The sequence below is a fragment of the Neophocaena asiaeorientalis genome, unplaced genomic scaffold (genome assembly GCF_003031525.2).
Source record: "Neophocaena asiaeorientalis asiaeorientalis breed wild unplaced genomic scaffold, Neophocaena_asiaeorientalis_V1.1 scaffold400, whole genome shotgun sequence".
Lineage (NCBI taxonomy): Eukaryota > Metazoa > Chordata > Mammalia > Artiodactyla > Phocoenidae > Neophocaena > Neophocaena asiaeorientalis.
In genome coordinates this window covers 4,692,526-4,711,356 of record NW_020175089.1, presented here as the reverse complement: position 1 = coordinate 4,711,356, position 18,831 = coordinate 4,692,526, and the positions used below count along the sequence as shown (strand labels likewise).

General features: G+C 39.3%; 1 protein-coding gene across 1 annotated transcript in view; it reads right to left on the bottom strand.

The window, feature by feature from the left end:
• Positions 1–18,831, bottom strand: part of SLC23A2 (solute carrier family 23 member 2) — a 91,633-nt gene that overhangs the window by 48,597 nt on the left and 24,205 nt on the right. Inside the window, exon 2 of the mRNA XM_024764252.1 lies at positions 9,222–9,320. Coding sequence (XP_024620020.1) covers positions 9,222–9,320 — 99 coding nt within the window. The remainder of the gene's footprint in view (positions 1–9,221; positions 9,321–18,831) is intronic.

Genomic DNA, 18,831 nt, shown 5'->3' with positions numbered 1-18,831 from the left:
TGCCTGGAGAGGGAAGGTATAAAGAAGCAAGTTGGTTGACCAACAGAAGCCCAGAAAGGTTCTATGCTTGGAGGCACAAGACAGAGTAGGGATGGAAAGAAGATGGGATTTAACTCTGCGAACCAATCAGACACCCTGTTGCCTACTGCTGTCTTCATCCTAAAAGACACAAAAATGTATTGTTTGAAGAATACAAATCAGAAACACCTCAGACTGAAGAATGCTATGTGGGGTTAAATGCAAGCATGAACAGCGGGATCCTCATCTGCTTCCAAATGCCAGAAGCCAGGTTATATACACACAGGAGGAGACTAGAGGATTTATTTCTAGAGGAATTGATCAGCCTCAGAGACAAGACACTGCCATCTCTAGACCCTACAGTGATAAGACAGCTTTCCCTACTCAGTGGAAAGGCCCATCAGTAGACAAACTTCATCCACACACAATGACCCTACAGTCATATTTTTTATTGCCTCACATTCCTCCAAAACTAAGAGCCAAATAAACAGAGGAAATAGGGTCCATGTAGTAGAAAGAAAACATATTGGGGGTGGAGGGGAAGAAACCTGTGTCTTCACAAAAATAAAAATATTTTGAACCTGGGAGGAGAGCACTGCCCGTTTTAAAAGCTTTAATCAGCAAATAAAAACAAACAAACAAACAAAAAACAGGAAAAGAGATCTTAGAAACTAAAAACAAAATAGGAAAAAAAAATTCAACAAAAGGGTTGAAAGTCAAATATATGTGCTCAAAATAACAAAAAGACAAATACGGGGACTTCCCTGGTGGTCCAGTGGTAAAGAATCTGCCTTCCAATGCAGGGAACGTGGGTTCAATCCCTGGTCAGGGAACTAAGATCCCACAAGCAGCGGGGCAACCAAGCCTGCGTACCACAACTACAGAGTCCACGCACTCTGGAGCCTGCACGCCACAACTACAGAGCCTATGCACTCTGGAGCCTGTGCACCACAACTAGAGAGAGAAAACCCACACACCACAACTGGAGAGAAGCCCGCGCAGTAAAGAGCCCGTGTGCCACAATGAAAGATCCTACATGCTGCAACTAAGACCTGATGCGGCCAAAAGTAAAATAAATAAATAAAAATAAATATTTAGGGGAGGGGGAGGAAAAATGTCATGCCAGCATGACAGAAGCAACCAGCTCGTGATGCCCCATCCCAAATCTTTGAGCATAATAAAAAGGTTGCTTAAAACAAAAGACAAGAAATAATAACAATTTTTATGGAAGAAAACAGAATATAGGAATCAAAGAAATAAGAAAATTTCCAAGAACTAAAGGATATGCCTACAAATTAGAAAGATGCACTAAGTACTCAATAAATTAATGAAAAAGGATTCAGATATTTTGAAAACTCAATAAAACAATCAACTGTATTTAAAAATTTAAGAACAAAGGGAAATAAAATGTGAGTTGAAAGAATCTGGACAGAAGGGGGAAAAATAGAAAGATGAAAGTGGTAGGAGCACAAGAGGGAAGAGACAACATGAAAAAAATGTAAGAGAAAAAAAGATTAGAGAGAAGTGATAAAGAAGGCAGACAAAGGAGATCCAAAATATGCATAATTGGAGCCCCCAAATAAGGAAACCAAAAGAAGAGACTGGAACAAAAAATAAAGATATAATTCAAGACAACATTCATTAGCCTTGAAGCTAAATATTGAAAGTGCCAGGAAAAACTGACCCAGGTCAGCATCAAAACTTATGATATGATTATTATCATATGATAGTCATTAAAGTTACTGATTATCAAAGATAAGTAAAGAATAGGACAGGCAAAAAGATCAAGATACTGACTTAAAGAAAAAACCAGCCTGAGTTCTTCATAGCCACATTCAACACCAGAAAATGGGAAAACAGCAAACTATTATGATTCAATTATTTTCTTAACTTTGTGTTATACAATTTTTCAAACATATACAAAGGTAGAAGGAATATGAAATGCCTGCCCTATATCTATCCCCAACTCCAGCTTCAAAATTTATTAGCCCTATGTTCTGTTTAATCTATTCCCCATACCATTCCAACTTTACTGGGGTAAGGGGATGGATTATTTTAAACTGAATCCTCAAAATACATAAATTTGCCCATAAACACATATGTATGTCTCTTCAGCAGATAAAGACTTTTAAAAAGAAGCAAAATACCATTACATGCTAATAAAATTAACAATTTCTTCATATCACCTAATACCCAATGCTTTTAAAACTTTTTTCATATTGTATCAAAACTTTGTTACAGCTGATTTATTTGAGTCAGGATCCAAACAATGTCCCAAGGATTTTACACCCAGCTGAACTCTCCTTCAAGGCTAAATGCTATAGATAAATTCTCATCCAAAACTATTCCCATGATCCAGCTCTTCTCTTGGAAACTACTACTACAGTGTTACTTCTCTAACTTCAGTGAACATATCAAATCACATAGGAATTGTATGAAAATGCAAATTCTGATTCAGCAGGTCTTGGTTGGGGCAGAAACTCTACGTTTCTAACATGTAGGTAATGGTGTCAATGATGCTGGTGCATGGACTACACTTTGAATATCAAGGGCCTAGAGGGTGAACTTCGGTCAACCCAGAAATTATTAGGGAAACCAGCAGAAGGCTTGTCTCAAATTAACTGTAGAATTAAAACTAAAAATAGGGATTAGATGTATAAAATGGACAACTAATAAGAACCTGCTGTACAAAAAATAAATTAAAAATAAATAAAATAAAACTCAAAAATACCAAAATATCAAAACAAATAAATAAAACTAAAAATAGGGATTAGATTGCCAGAATATATAAATGCACCAAAAAGACAGTCATTACAATTAACAAAATGTGAGAGTGAAAAGGAAAAAGGCAAGCCGGTAGAGTAAATTAATTGTCATCTAATATAGCTGGAAGTCAAAGGATGATACTTGAAGCTAACAAATCAATTATAATGATGGGCAAAAGTAATATTTCTGACCAAAATCAGATAGTAGAGGAGAGAAAGAGCAAAAGGAAGGAAGGAAAAACAGGAATTTTGTTACTGTTCATGGTAGGAAACTAGAAGACAATGAAATAAAGGGTTAAGTATATTGCTCTATAGTTATGATTATATAGGTGTCCACTAGAATAAAGTACAGAAGTTTTTAAATATCACAACTACACACACAAATAAATAAAATAGATACTTGTCATTATCACTAAATGTAAACAGGCTAAACTCAACTATTGAAAGAACAAGATTTTAAGACCTTCTCAAAGCAAAACTCAATTCTATGCTGTATATAAGAGATACACCTAAGAATGAGCAAAGCTAAAGAAAAATGCAAATAAAGTCTTAATTATCTTCCAACAAGGTAGTATTCTAGCTAAAGAGCAATAACCAAGACAAATATGAGTATGTTTTAAATGATAAAAGGTACAATTCACCATAAACATGTTATAAGTGTCTATGTACAAATAAGAGAGTCAATAATTATAAAGCAAAATATCTCAGAAATATGAGAAATCTAAAAAATACCAATAATGGGAAATTAATCTCTCAATTTATGGCAGACCAAATGGCAGGCAAAAGAAAAGATGTAATAACTAATAAAATATAACTTAAATATTTAACTGTTTTCAATTATCTAGAACACAAAAATTCACAAAAAATATTTGCAAAAATTCAACCATAAGGAACACATCAATACATTCCAAAAAATAATACAAGTAACATTTTCTGATCACAATACAGTAAAACTGGAAATTAAAAAAACGGACAATCAAAAACCCTCCTCCCGGGGCTTCCCTGGTGGCGCAGTGGTTGAGAGTCCACCTGCCGATGCAGGGGACACAGGTTCGTGCCCTGGTCCAGGGGGATCCCACATGCCGCGGAGCGGCTGGGCCCGTGAGCCATGGCTGCTGAGCCTGTGCGTCCAGAGCCTGTGCTCCGCAACGGGAGAGGCCACAGCGGTGAGAGGCCCACATACAGCAAAAAACAAAAACAAAACAAAAAAACCCCCCTCCAGGGACTTCCCTGGTGGTCCAGTGGTTAAGAATCAGCCTTGCAATGCAGGGGATGCCAGTTCAACCCTGGTGCAGGAACTAAGATCCCACATGCCACAGTGCAACTAAGCCCACACGCCACAACTACTGAGCCCATGCGCTCTGGAGCCTGCACGTCACAACTAGAGAGAAGCCTGCGCACCACCATGAGGAGCCCACATGCCACAACAAAAGATCCCATGTGCCGCAACTAAGACCTGACTCAGCCAAAAGAAAAATAAAAACTCTCCTCTATCTGGAAATTTTTAAATGTCCCCTTAAAGGGCAAAGGGGAAGAAATATGATCCAAAATAGAAAACTATTTAGAAAATAGAAAATTTATTAGAATTAACTATGAAAAATCCACTGGATATAGCTAAAGCAGTGCTTAGTGGAAAATTCATAGTCTTTGCACTTAAAACAAAAAGACAAACTAAGCATGTGCCTCAAAAAATAATAGAAAATAACAGGAAAACCAATAAAGGAATAAAAAACGGATACATTAGAAAACAGAAAAGCATTTGCACTAAGTAAATCTAAAATTTAGTTCTTTTAAATTAAAAAAAACCCAACTAGCTAATCCAGGGAAATAAAAATGGAGCAATGTGGAAGGAGAAAGGACAAGCATAAAAAAATCAGAAAAAAAGTGGAAATAATCACAGAATAAAGGAATTAAAAAACATAAAAATCCATTTTGCTCAGTTCTATGTATACAACTTGAAAATTAGAATGAGTCAAAATTTTAGAAAAAAATACTTTACCAAAATTGACTCCAGAATAAAATAAGTCCCAAACTGACTGATTCCCAAAGAGGAAATAGAAATTCTCAAAGGTACGTCAAAAAAAAAAATACTAGACTCAGATGATTTTATAGGGAATGCTAACAAACGTTTAAATACACACACACTCAACATATTACATGTAATATTTATGTTTCATACACAGACACAAATTCCCATGTTTTTTAAGGAAAAGAACACTCCCCCAAATCTTTTTTTTTTTGCCAAGCTGCATGGCATGTGGGATCTTAGTACCCTGACCAGGGATTGAACCCGCACCCCCTGCAGTGGAAGTGCAAAGTGTTAACCACTGGACTGCCAGGTAAGTCCCTCCCCAAAATCTTTTGTGAAGCAAACATAATACCGATATCTAAACCTCCCAAAGATGACACTACCACCCCCCAAAAAAAACTTCAGATCAACCCCACTCATGAATATTAATGCTCAAATCCTAAAGAAATATGTATTAACAAAATCCAGCAATGCATTAAAAATAATAATATATTGTGATCATACACATCAAGAATGCATTGATGGTTCAACACTGACAGCCTCAGTTGTTGCTGATCTATCTCTCAATAGATCATATTGAGAGATATTAGGAGGAAAATCAAATGATCATCTCTATAACACACAGAAAGCATCTGCTCAAAATTCAAAAGTTATACTTGATTTTGAAAGATTCAATAGATTAAGAATAAGGATATTTCCTTCACATAGTGAAATGTATCTATTTAGGCCAAAACCACTATCATAATAGAGAAACTATAACCACCAAAGTCAAGGATGTCCACTAGCACCCCCATTACTTTCACTGAAGGTACTAGCCAATGCTAGATACCTCTAGTAAAGAAAGTTCGTTTTCTTATTCTAGATAAGAAAGTGAAATTACAAGAATAAAAATTAGATAAGGCAAGGTAAACTTATCACTATTTGCAAATGACATGAATGTATACTTGGAAAATCTGAGTAATCAAGTGAAAACAAGATATTCAGTAAAGTAATGGAATATAAAACCAATACATAGTCATCAACAGTTTACAAGGTTTGTAGATATAATGGACAAACAAGTTTGATTACCAATAGACATGAGAAAGATAAACTACCTATCAATAAACTTGTGAAATATGAAAGACATAAATGAAGAAAACTTCAAAACCCCTCCTAAAAGATACAAAAGAAGAACAGAACAAACAGAAAGACTTATCACAGTCTTAAACATGAAGACTAAGCATCATATAGATGCCAATTTTCTCTAAGCGAATTACTAAATCTATGCAATCCCAATAAAAATACCAATAGTATTTTTGGGGTTATTGGGGGATGATGAGGGTGATTAGACAAGCTGATTCTACAGCTCATAAATATGATTAGAAAAATTCTAAAAAAGAGCAACATGGAGAAACTAGCCCTAAAAGATATAAAACACCATTAGTACAACACTCTCGGATATGTGTGCGGGCATGAGTGGAAAAGAATGTGGAATATACACACCAGACTGCCTGCTGCCAATTATGTGGGGTAGACCAAGAATGGAGGCAGCACATTTTAAACTGTTTAATACAACTTTGAACTGTTTATGTTAAACAAGTATGATCAAGAGAACTTTGTTTTTCAAGACCAGCTAGTACCGGGATAAAAGGTAACTTAAAGAGAATCTGCAGGAATCATAAGTCAAAAAAGGTAAAAACTAAAAAACACTTAAAATAAAATACCCTCATTATGAAGTTCAAGTCCTTCAACATCCCTAATCTAAGAGTCTCAATGATACTGAGGTCCATCCTATGGACTCGTGATTGATGATTTGAGGCATTATCCTTCTCATCCTTTCAGGAAAAAAAATCCCTTTAAGCAAATTCCAAGATGAGTATCTTATAGCTAATATCATATTAGCCAGCATTTATCATAAGAACTTCAAGAGTTTTAATGGACATCAAAAAAGTCAAGTTTTTAATAAAATAAGTGAATACATTACAATGAATTAAGAAACCTGTGAATATGGGGAACACAAAGGACAGGCTCTCTTGCTCTCAGTTCTCTTGTCTCTTCTTGAATGGTCCATTCTTATTTCACAGTCAGGTGTTCAGATAGCCTTTCAATGCCATCTGAAAAGCAAGATCCCAGAGGGCAGCATCCTCTGGTATGAAGTTTTCTTTACACAAATTTAAAGCAGCAAAGGACCTAAACATTTCATTTTCTTCACCTTTAAAACAGGGATAGTGATAGCACCTTTCTAACAGGTGCTATGAGGACTAAATGTGACAGGTTGCTTAAAGCATTCAGCCAAGGGTCTGGATGCTTAGCACTATTCAACACATGATAACTCTCACTATCTTTGTCATTTCATAATAAAAGGAAAAAAAGACCAGTAAAATAGGAAGATACTCTATTTCACTAGTATTCAAGGAAATACACACCTATCAAAGTTTAGATGATGAAAAAAATGTTCACACAAACAATAAATGTCTAGCAGAAATGTGCTAACTTTAGTGTACTAGACATTTTTCCTGCCACCAGATCAGTAAAAGGTACAGCTACAGATGTTTAAAAACCTGAAGAATTAATGCTCCCTATTATTCATTTTTGGCACAGGGATATTGGCTCGGTGCTTTGTGACAGCCTGGAGGGGTGGGATGTGGAGGGTGGAAGGGAGGGAGACGCAAGAGGGAAGACATATGGGAACATATGTATATGTATAACTGATTCACTTTGTTATAAAGCAGAAACTAACACACGATTGTAAAGCAATTATACCCCAATAAAGATGTTAAAAAAAAAAAGCCATCACAGTATAAACTACATATATACAAAGGAATATTACTCAGCCATAAAAAGGAATGAAATTGGGTCATTTGTAGAGACACGGATGAACCTAGAGACTGTCATACAGAGTGAAGTAAGTCAGAAAGAGAAAAACAAATATCGTATATTAAAAGACAGCCATCAACTCCTGGATAATGAACATCAAAACTCATGATAGCCTACAGCCTGGAAATTCTGGTGACTCTCTGATTAAGGCCCAAATAACTGAGGATTGGATGCAGCCCAACAAGTCTGTAAAAACAGAAGCACTTTGCTATAAGATGTACCTCTTGGATGTTGAGACCCAAGCCAGACAGGCAGTGGGCCCCTCCCAGATCCTGCCCTGTGGAATGAGTCTCTGCTGCAGACCTCAGCCACAAGCATGGCTGCTCCAATCTGTGCTCTGAGGAGCAACTTGGAAACCAACACTGCAGGAATTTCAACATCTCAGCATGAATCTAGCTTCCACAAAACTTAGAACAGCTTGACCAAATAACAGTCATATTGGTCAAGACAGCCAAAAATGAAATTTCCATCTCCCAAACTGGAAAAGAAAGAAAAAGAAAAAGGGAGAAAGAGAAAAAGAAAGAAATCACAGACACAAAAATTTGATTATTTAAGAATTTCAATATAATTTCTTTTGTTCTTTATCATTTTCATGATTACACTGTAAACTTACTGCACTAATACCCAAGCTGGGTATTATAATTGTATATATCAACTTCCTAGTGGTCTGTTACTAGAATACACAGTATATATACTGTTTACAGTGCAGTACAGTGGTTCTAGAATATAATGCATCATTATATTGGTTGATGATAGTAAAAATAAAATCTGTTTTAAAAGTCTGTCAAGTGAAACTCAAATGAAATTGAGAAGTCTTAGGGCTGCAATGCAGTCTGGAAATGCCATGTTATCATACTTTTCATATGTGTTAGGCACAGTGGCAGATACAAAGAGAAAAAGAAATCAAGGCATGTGGACCCTCTCCAGGCAGCTCTCTCCTGGCCTCTATGAACATGGTCACACATTCTACGGTCACACAGACTGACCTGTCAAGCAGAGGGGATGAGGTGGAAAAAAAGATTCTCCCACTTCAGTGTGATTTTCAAAGATCTTTGTCCAAGGCACTTTCACAGTCTACATAACCCATCTACTGGTGTGTCCTATTTACTGTACACATGGTATGTACCAGGCACAATGCTAATAACTTTATACATATTATTTTATTTAATACTCACAACAATTTTAAGACAGATGCTAATATTTTTATACCCATTTTAGAGATGAGGCAACTAAGGCCCAGAAAGCTTTAGACCCCCTCAGGGTCTGAGTCATATTAGCACCCAGACCTAGCACTGCCCTCTGGCATCCTGGCTGAGGTTTTAAAAATATCTAGATAAAGACCTCTACATGGTTCTCACTTTAATGTTGCCATTAAAACAATTAAAAATTAGTAACTTCTATTCCTCATCACTCCTTCTATTTCCATTGTAAAGAGAACCCACACACACACACTCAGGAGGGTAGAGACAAAACTCCAGATGGATATCTGCCTCCTTGTAGGGGATCTGGGACAGCAGTGGTGGGTGAGTGGCTGGGGCTGATTCAAGGAGTACCTTTTCTGCGATGCCATTTTCTGTCGTGTATATTGCCATGAGCTCGGTGTCTTCATTGTCCTGTTCACCGCTGGACGTGGCACCTCCATTGATCACCACCTGAAGGGAAACACTTCATTTAGAGGCTTTTTTCACCCTATACACTCTGTTATATAAAACATTTTGCCCCAAAGAAAAAAACTGCATTTTCACTTATCAGATTAGCCAAGTTTTAAGTTTTCTTAAATGAAACTCCTGACAAGTGCGCTGCACCAGTGATCACACGTGTTTTTGATGGAGAAACGTACCATGTGTCCTACAGAGTGAGGCTGCATGAATGGGGGTCAGCTGAAGGAGACCAGAAATGCAACACCCAAAGGAACTACAAGGAGTAGGACCCTCAACAGCCTCCAGGGACAAGGGAGGCTTGGCTAAGAGGACAAAGCTGCAGTTTCTGAGCGGGTGAGAGGCATTCTGAGCTGCCTTGGTTGAGATCCCTTCCCAGGTAACGCCTGATAACAACTTACTTCTATGTCCCTACAGGGAAGAAATGTGCCAGTTAGAGCAATTCATGCACTGCTGTTACCCTAACTTACTAACTTATATTTCTCACTGCAGTTAAATAAACTAGCCCACTGGTGTGTGCCTTACTTTGTGGCATTGGAGGGATGTGGATGGGCAGGGGCTGTCTACGCCAGCAAAATTGAGTTTCTGGGCCCTAAAGGTATGGACTAGAAATTATCCTAAGAATCAAAAGAAAACACCTGGGCACCCAGCAGGTCACGACCCGTCTTCATGTCTACCCTTGGTGAGATAACGCATAGTCTCCTTAGGTCCTGGCTGACTGCAAGAACCTTAAAATATTTTTAGTCTTTAGCCTAATGATTCCATTTTTAAGAATCTATCTTGAAAAAAATAATACTGAATATAATTATATGTATGAATAACAACACATTTTTTAAATACAGAGGAAAAAAAAGAAAAACCACACAAAAAGTTTAAATTCTGGTGTTATAAAATACACTAAGGAGAAGTAAAAGATGAGTGATGGTGTAAGAGAAAACACGGTGCAACACGTAACAATGATTGGTATTAGTAATTCAAAAAGAACACCTGCAAATCCGTAATACAAATAACCCAAAGGATAGGAGTCTATGATCCACAGGGAAAAAAAAAATTAAAATATCCAATGAGACACAAAAAAAGCTGTTCAGCCTTACGTAAAATTATAGAAGTGACAAAATATAATTTCATTTTTTAACATAAATTAGGGGGAAATTTTAAAAGACGAATCTGGTGTTGACCAGGGTGTAGGGAGATTATGTTCTTGGTGGAATGACCTTTGTGGTGGGGAACTTAGCACTGGGATTCGAAAAAGGCATTTTCTTGGAGCCAGCAATTACACTCACGGAAACTTATCCTCCAGAAATATCTATGCAATATCTATGTTCAAGGTCGATGACTGCAGCATTATTTACAATGCTGAACACTTAGAAAACCTTAAATGTTTATCAAAAAGACAGACGTTGTTAAATTATCATATATCCGTTTCAAGAATAATATTCAGTCTTTTTTTTTTTTAAGTTTTTAATTTTTTGGCCCTGCCACATGGCTTGCAGGTTCCCTGACCAGGGATCAAATCTGGACCCACGGCAGTGAAAGTGCCGACTCCTAACCACTGGACCACCAGGGAATTCCCAATATTCAGCCATTTAAAAGAATAAAACTGGGCTTCCCTGTTGGCGCAGTGGTTAAGAATCCTCCTGCCAATGTAGGGGACACAGGTTCAATCCCTCACATGTTGCGGAGCAACTAAGCCCGTGAGCCACAACTACTGAAGCCCGTGCGCCTACAGCCCGTGCTCTGCAACGAGAGAAGTCACCGCAATGAGAAGCCCGGGCACCACAATGAAGAGTAGCCCCCACTCTCCTCAACTAGAGAAAGCCTGCGTGCAGCAACGAAGACCCAACACAGCCAAAAAAAATAAATAAATTTTTTTAAAAATGGGCACTTTATGTAGATTGACTCATTTAATGAAAAAAGTTTTTTTAAAAGAATAAAACTGGACTTCCCTGGTGGCACAGTGGTTGGGAGTCCGCCTGCCGATGCAGGGGACACGGGTTCGTGCCCCGGTCCGGGAAGATCCCACATGCCGCGGAGCGGCTGGGCCCGTGAGCCATGGCCGCTGAGCCTGCGCATCCGGAGCCTGTGCTCCACAACGGGAGAGGCCACAACAGTGAGAGGCCCGTGTACCGCAAAAAAATAAAAGAATAAAACTGATGTACTGACAAGGAAACAAGTCCAAGAAATACTGTTTTTTTAAAAAAAGCCACAAAACAGTAAGCCTAGAATTATCCCAATTATGCTAAATAAAATAAAATTTTAATATCCTCTCTATCTGTCCAAATGTTTGGTTAAGGATCCAGAAAAGTCACAAACTACTATGTAGGTTGCCCTAGGTGCAAGGAGTAATGATGGGCAGCTTTCATTTTTCATTACCAACCCTTCTTTAGCATTTGGATCTTTTATAATCAGTATATTCGTGTGTTACTTGATATTGCTTTTTTAAATGGCTAATAAAAAGATGTACACCAGGGACTTCCATGGTGGTCCAATGGGTAAAACTCCGTGCTCCCAATGCAGTGGGTCCGTGTTCGATCCCTGGTCAGGGAACTAGATTCTGCATGCATGTCACAACTAAGAGTTCACATGCCACAACTAAGATCCCGAGTGCTACAACTAAGACTTGGCGCAGGTTAGATAGATTGATATTAAAAAAAAAAAAAAAAAAAAGACGTACACCAGTATACCAAAACAGTAACAGTGATTGCCTTTAAGCAGTGGGGCCATTTTCACCCTCTTTTTCCCTTTATATATTTTGATAATTTTCTCTAATGAGGACAATTTATTTTTATAACAGGGAAGAAATTAAAAAGACTAAAGATTCAAGCAGCATGGCTTGGACTAACTAAGGCAGTCCAGCGAGATTTCAATCCACCTATTTTTGCACTTGAGGAAATCAGGCCAGAGAACATTTTAATTTCTTATTCAAGGTCATATAGATTATATAACCCAAGTCTAAGGCTAGTTTTAAAGTATTCCAAAAATCTCAATTAACTAGTACATAATTCTTACAGGATAAAATATTTTTATTTCAAATAAAGAGTTGCTTTTAAAACTCTCTCTAAGTCATGCTATAGCTTTTTACACAGCCGACTAAGTTTGTGGCATTTGTTTGCCTATAAAACTAGCTGCCAGCAGGATACATGCTCCTAGCCAAGTTCAAGTCCGCAACATAAAACTCTAACTCACTATTACAACCATGCTCCAAGTCATATCACAGCAGCACTCAACCCACTTAGAAGCCAAGAGGTACACACACTCAGGATGAACCGTCTTCAAACAACATTTAATTACTTAGTCATCCGAAAAACCCAGGCCTGATTTAAAGTCCTATCCCAGCTAAAACTAACCATCTACATTCATCAATGGTTGCCGCAGAGAGCAAAATTGCTTCATGGGTATGGGGTTTTCTTTTGGGGTGATGAAAATGTTTTGGAACTAGGCAGAGGTGATGGTTGCACAATACTGTGATTGTGTTAAATGTCACTGAATTGTTCCCTTTTAAATTATTAATTTTGTTGTGTGAATTTCACCTCAATATTTTTTTTTTTAATCTGTATATGTGTCACCAAAGAGTAGATTCTGGCAGGAGTAGGCAACTCTCACTCCTCCCCTGACTTACTGCAGTCTCGCACACACACAATTAAATAAATAGGTACTATAAAATGAGATGGTCCCCAGACTAGGAAACGGCTCACATATTCATTCAACAAACACTGTTTGAGAATCTACTCTGCCCAGGCAATGAGGATGCAGTCCTGACACGCCCCAGGAACGGGTGTCAGGTTACAGAATTGTGACTGAACAAAGGATGCAGCAGGGAGTCACGACGTGGTGCCCAGGACAGGTGTGCCATGATCCAGTGTGCCACATCTGGCTTTGGATGACATGCTGACTGCAGCAGGAGAGTGGAAGGGTGGGGTGAAGTAAAGGGGATGATGACGGGGAACAGAGGCAGGCAGACCCTTTATGAGGCAACTGCCAGACAAGAAGGGACAGTGGCCTGAGCCAAGGTTTTAACAGTGCTCTGGGAAAGGTAGTCTGGTTCAAGAGAGAGCTAGAATATGGCCTTAATACTGCCTGGGGACTGCCCAGACAGGAGCCGTAGCACCACAGCACCGCAGCACCGCAGCTCTGCAGGGCGAGACACCACCACAGTACAATGGGCAACATCCCAGGCCTGGACTGGATTTTGCGGGCAGAGGGGTAAAGCATCTGGGCTGCTGTCCAGTTCACTCACCCAGGTGGCCGGTGGATGGAGGTGCTGGTCCCAAAGAGATTTGTGTAGGGAGACAGAGTGACAAACTGGTACAACAGAAGTTTGTAAGTCAATTCAAAATATGTCTGATCCACAGAAATCATCCCGTAAAGAAGCTTACGTTCCCAGGCCAGTGTGCAAAGTTTATTCAACTGTAAATATTATTGACCTACGATTTCTAACATATTTCCATAGGTAAAGTGATCCCTGGGGACCTCAGAAGCCCACCTTCCATCCTGGAAGTCTCATGCTCCAGAGCTGAGCCACTGCCTCTCTCCAAGCCATTCTCATCCCTAAGAGAGGAAGACGCCCCTTCTTCCCAGGCCCCTGCTCCATCAGCGCTCCAACTGAGAATGGGAACAAACCTAGAAGGTAGGAGATTCTGGAGCAAATGGGAGATGAAACAGGTTTTCACTCAAGGGAAAGGGGAATTCAGCACCAGGGGGAAGCCAAGGCTATAGAAGAAAGGGACCACTGACCTGCTATGTCTCCTGTGTCTATGTGCAGGGAGTGACTAGACATCACTGAAAGTAAAACACTAGTTGTTTCACTAATATTTTCCCTTTGGCATATTAAATTAGCCACTCTAATGGTCCATTTTCTTAAAAACATGAAATTTAATTAAAAAAAATCAGATCAGTTCTTCAGGAAAGGCATAGAGTTTTGTTTTGTTTTTTTTTAAGAGAAAAAGATTAAAATGTTGCTGATACTATGAAAGCTCCATATTTTTGAACCTCTAAATATTATTTCAACTGGGAAATAAAACATGTCTTAGAAAGCTTTTTAAACTTAATAAAAATGGATTTTCTTTTGTGTTATTAATAGCATCACAGATAACAGAGGGAAATCTTTCATCTCAGGGAACTGATCATGTTTTTCTTTAAAATATATATATATCAGCAGATTATTTTAACATTTTTCGGGAACCATGTCCTTTCTCCCCCCAGAACTATTTGAAATCAAACTTGTGGCTTTAAATTTTTTTCGCCTAAGCTAATATTATACAATCACTCAATCAGTTTAGGAAAGCAGGTTCTCTCTGCCTAAATTTTTCCAGTTGGTTTTGTCTCCAACAAAAAAAGGCTATGCTGCCTTTGGTGGGGGTATGTGTCTAGTGCTCAGTAAATATGTCTTTCTTGCTTATGTGTTTTATTTCCACTAAGACAATAACGTTAAAGTATTTGTTTCTGAACAGTAATCCTGAGACGGTCAAATTGTATAGGAAGCAGGAGTGACAGGAGTGATAGCCCAGGAGTCCCACACTGAGCATCATTATGACAGCAATGCCAATTTAAGCTGACAGCTGGATGAGCCTGTGTTACTCATACAGCAGGTAAAGGATGCAGGTACCAGGGAAACCCAGCACCTCTGATCAGAATGTTCAGAGCTCAATTTATTACCTATTGCAGATCTGGTAAAATGTACCCACCACTGACTGTCATGTGTCTGGTAGTCAAGTGAGCCATTTTCTACTAAAACAATCATTTTCAGAGTAGTAATAAAGGTCCCCAAATTAAGTGCTTTCTATTCTTTTAATAAAAAGGTGGGAATTCCCTAGCGGTGCAGTGGTTAAGACTTGACGGTCTCACTGCCTGGGCCTTGGGTTCGATCCCTGGTTGGGAAACTAAGATCCCGCAAGCAATGTGGTATGGAGGTAACACACCTTATTCTTACCCCCCTACACACACCATTATTTCCTCTGATATGTGTATCTATACTACAATTAAAACATGTTTTAAATAAAGATGATATCAAGACTACTGTTTCACAGCCTTTAACCCATGCCTCCTTTTAATGAACATAAAAATCTCCCACCTACCTTCAAATTATTTGAAACTTCAAGATTAACTGCCATGAAAAATAAATCAAAGTGAGTATAATACAACATATGCTAAACCTCCAGAGCTTGTCAATCTTAGGTTATGACACCCTAAAAGATCTAGCTGGTAGATCGAATTTAATGCTACTGACCCTAAAGTTGGCAGAGGCAGCAAAGCCCCTAATCTTATTTCCACTGCTTCTTCAAATACAGCAGCTCCCTTTGACACACCCAGTGGCTATGTGCAAGCAAAACAATCAGAAGCAACCAATACTGCAGCCAAAAGCCCAGCCAACCCTACAAAGCACAGCCTCCTTCCCTTGCACTGCCCCAGCCCAGCCCAGCCCAGGTCTCAGGGCAGCTCTGAATTTCTTCAGCCTTCTCCAGAAAGCTCCTGGGGCCACAGCAGCCAGAGAATCCCTCAGGGTTCCAGGTGTCTCCCACCTGCCCCCCCAGCATGACTTGTCCTTCAAGAGGAGCAGAAGGTACCTCACCTCTCTCTAAAGCCAGCCCCTACCCCAAAGGGCTGGATGGGTTGATGTGCCATCACTGGCTCGTACTGCGAACATTGTCTGTGCTCCTCCTGCTCCCACACACATCTCACAGCCACAGTGACGGTGAAAGCTAATGTTGCTGGGCACAGATTCATGCCGAGCACTGGGCTGGGCACTTCACCAGATATCTTCCCTTCAAGGCAATGTTTGCAAGAGCTTAACTAGGTATGTACCTTGGACCCACCCCCACCCCCACCCCATCCTCAAACTGACTCCAGTAAAAATCCCAAGGGCACCCAGCAGGTTACAGCACACCACCCAAAAGGGGGCCATTGTCTTCCATTCTTTCCAGGCGCTAACACTTTATAGATAACAAAGCTAAATTCTCTGACATGCAAATATGTAAGGGCTACAAACCAGCAAGAAAAAGGTGAACATTCCAACAGGAAAATAAGGAAATATAAATGGCTCCTGAATATTTGAAAAGATGTTCAACCTCACTCATGAGATGCAAATTAAAACTTAACTTTTCATCTATTAAACTGGCCAAAGGCCCAGTCTGACCCACGTTCCACTGGCAAGCCTGCAGGAAAACAGGCACTCACCCTGCAAATGGAGATGAAATGACCTCAACAGAGGTCACTTAGTTGTACCCCTCAAATTACCAAGGCACACACCCTCTGCCTCAACAATCCCACTCTTAGAAATTTATCCTTCTATTACATCTGAGTGAACTGTCATGTGCATGGTTATTCACTGAAGTGCAAATTGTAATAACAAAATATTAGAAACAATCTAGATTGTCTATCTAGAAATAGTTAAATAAATTACGATACATCCATACCACAGAATGCTCTGGAGTTACCAAAAGAATGAGGATGCGCTTTATATTCTGACGTAGGTACATACAGAACATCATCCATCATATATAAGTGGCTAAAGCAAGAGCAGAGCTATAGACATAGATATTTAGATGCACACACGTGTGTAAAAGGGGCTCTGCTTACATATTCACAAACTATTTCTTGAAAGGTAGTGTGTAGGGAGAATTGGTGCATGCAAGACCAAGCAAGGGGCTTTTCACTCAATACCCTTTGAACTCTTAAATTTTGAATTATATAAATATATTACCTAATGTTTAAAAAATAAATACTAATTTAAAACTAGAACTTCCTTTCAGGACCAATTAAAATTATGGTACATCTTCTAAGATAAATACCATGTTGTTGCTAATGAGGACGAGGCAAATCCATTTGAACATTTTGGGAAAGAGGTCCAGGGCACCTTGTTAATAAACACAGTAAAGCTGGTTACAGACGGTCTGCGAAAGTACCAGCCCATTTGCGCATACACACACGATGACAGAATTACACACCCTGCTTCCCAACCATGTATTAATGTGGAAACTTTTCCTGACCCTCACCACCGGTTCCAACATGAGAGCAGGACTCCTTCCATCTGGACTTCTTTCTTTCCTGGTTTCTATGAATATGGTCACAAGGACGAGCCTTCAAAAGGAGATGGAATGGAGCAAAGAAGATTCTCCCCCATCTTAGTGCGACTTCCAATGTTTTGGTCGAAAAACTCTGTCAAAGTATTTTGACATTTTAGCTAAACTAACCACTAGTTTCTCCTTATTCTCTTATTTATTGCACATTTCACAAATGTCAGGTACCATGTTAATAAGTTTACATATATTTTCTCATTTTATCCCTGTGACAACTCTGAGACAACTCTGAGATGCTATCTGCATTCCCATTTTAGAAAACTGATACCTAGAGAATTTAAGTAATTCCCTCGGGGTCTGAGTCACTTTTGCAATGCAGACCTTACTCCAGACCTCAAGCTCTTTCCTTCAGGATTCTGGCTGAGGCTTTAAATAAAATCTAGATAATCACTCTACAGGTGCCCACCCTCCCTTGGTCCACATACCTGTGCAGGCCTTTGAAGAAGCCTATCAGAGAAGGATTGTTTCCCAAAGCCAGTTAACATTTGTAAAAGAGTCAATGGCTTGAGTCCCCCTTCTGATCCTCCCATCTGCCTGGGTTCTGTGGTTTAAGAGGCACAGCAGAAGTGGAGAAGAGGAGTGGAACAAACATGTATTCACTGCATACTGTGTATATGATCTGATGCTGCTATGTGTAATCTCATTTACTTTTCAAACATCCCAGGTGGCTGTGGCTTCAAGGATGAGTGAACGCACGGTTTCTCACGGGTATCAAGGGGTAAACTGAGACTTACAGTTAAGGCCCCAAAGCCACATCTTTCCACACACCAAGCTGCTCCTCCACAGAAGGAACCAAATGTGATCTCCCCCTCCTACCCTGGGGCTATTGGTTGACGGCAGGCACAGCTCTGGCCAGCAGTGCTACAGTTTCTCCCTCCAACTGCTATGTGATCCAGGCATTTTCTCTGCAACTGTAACTTCTAATAGCCCTGTGTGCCACTCTGACAGCTGAGCTATTTCGGATCATCACTATAGCTCAACAGAGATAAAAGGGGAGGGGTGAAGAAGAGAGACATTCACAAAAAATATGAATGGCCAGGAACATGGGGGAAAAGTTTTCCACCTCATTAAAATTCAAAACTAAAACAACTAGATTTCACTTATCGACTTGTTGATTTTTAAATCTAACATCTAGCATTGGCCTGTGTGCACAGTGGTGGGGTAGGGGGGTGGGTGGGGTTCTCTCACATAGCTGCTAAAAGTATAAACTGCTACAATAAGGTTAACATACACTAGTCTGTCATTTATAATAGCAAAGAATTAGAAACAACCCAAGGTCCCAATGAAGTTATAAGTAAGGTCCACGATTTGCTATCATGTCACCACAAATTATGAATTTCAATGACACTGATAAGCCAGGATATAATATGAAGTTAAAGGGCTTTATAAAGCAGACTGTATCTGTGTGTGTTTGTGTGTGTGTGTGTGTG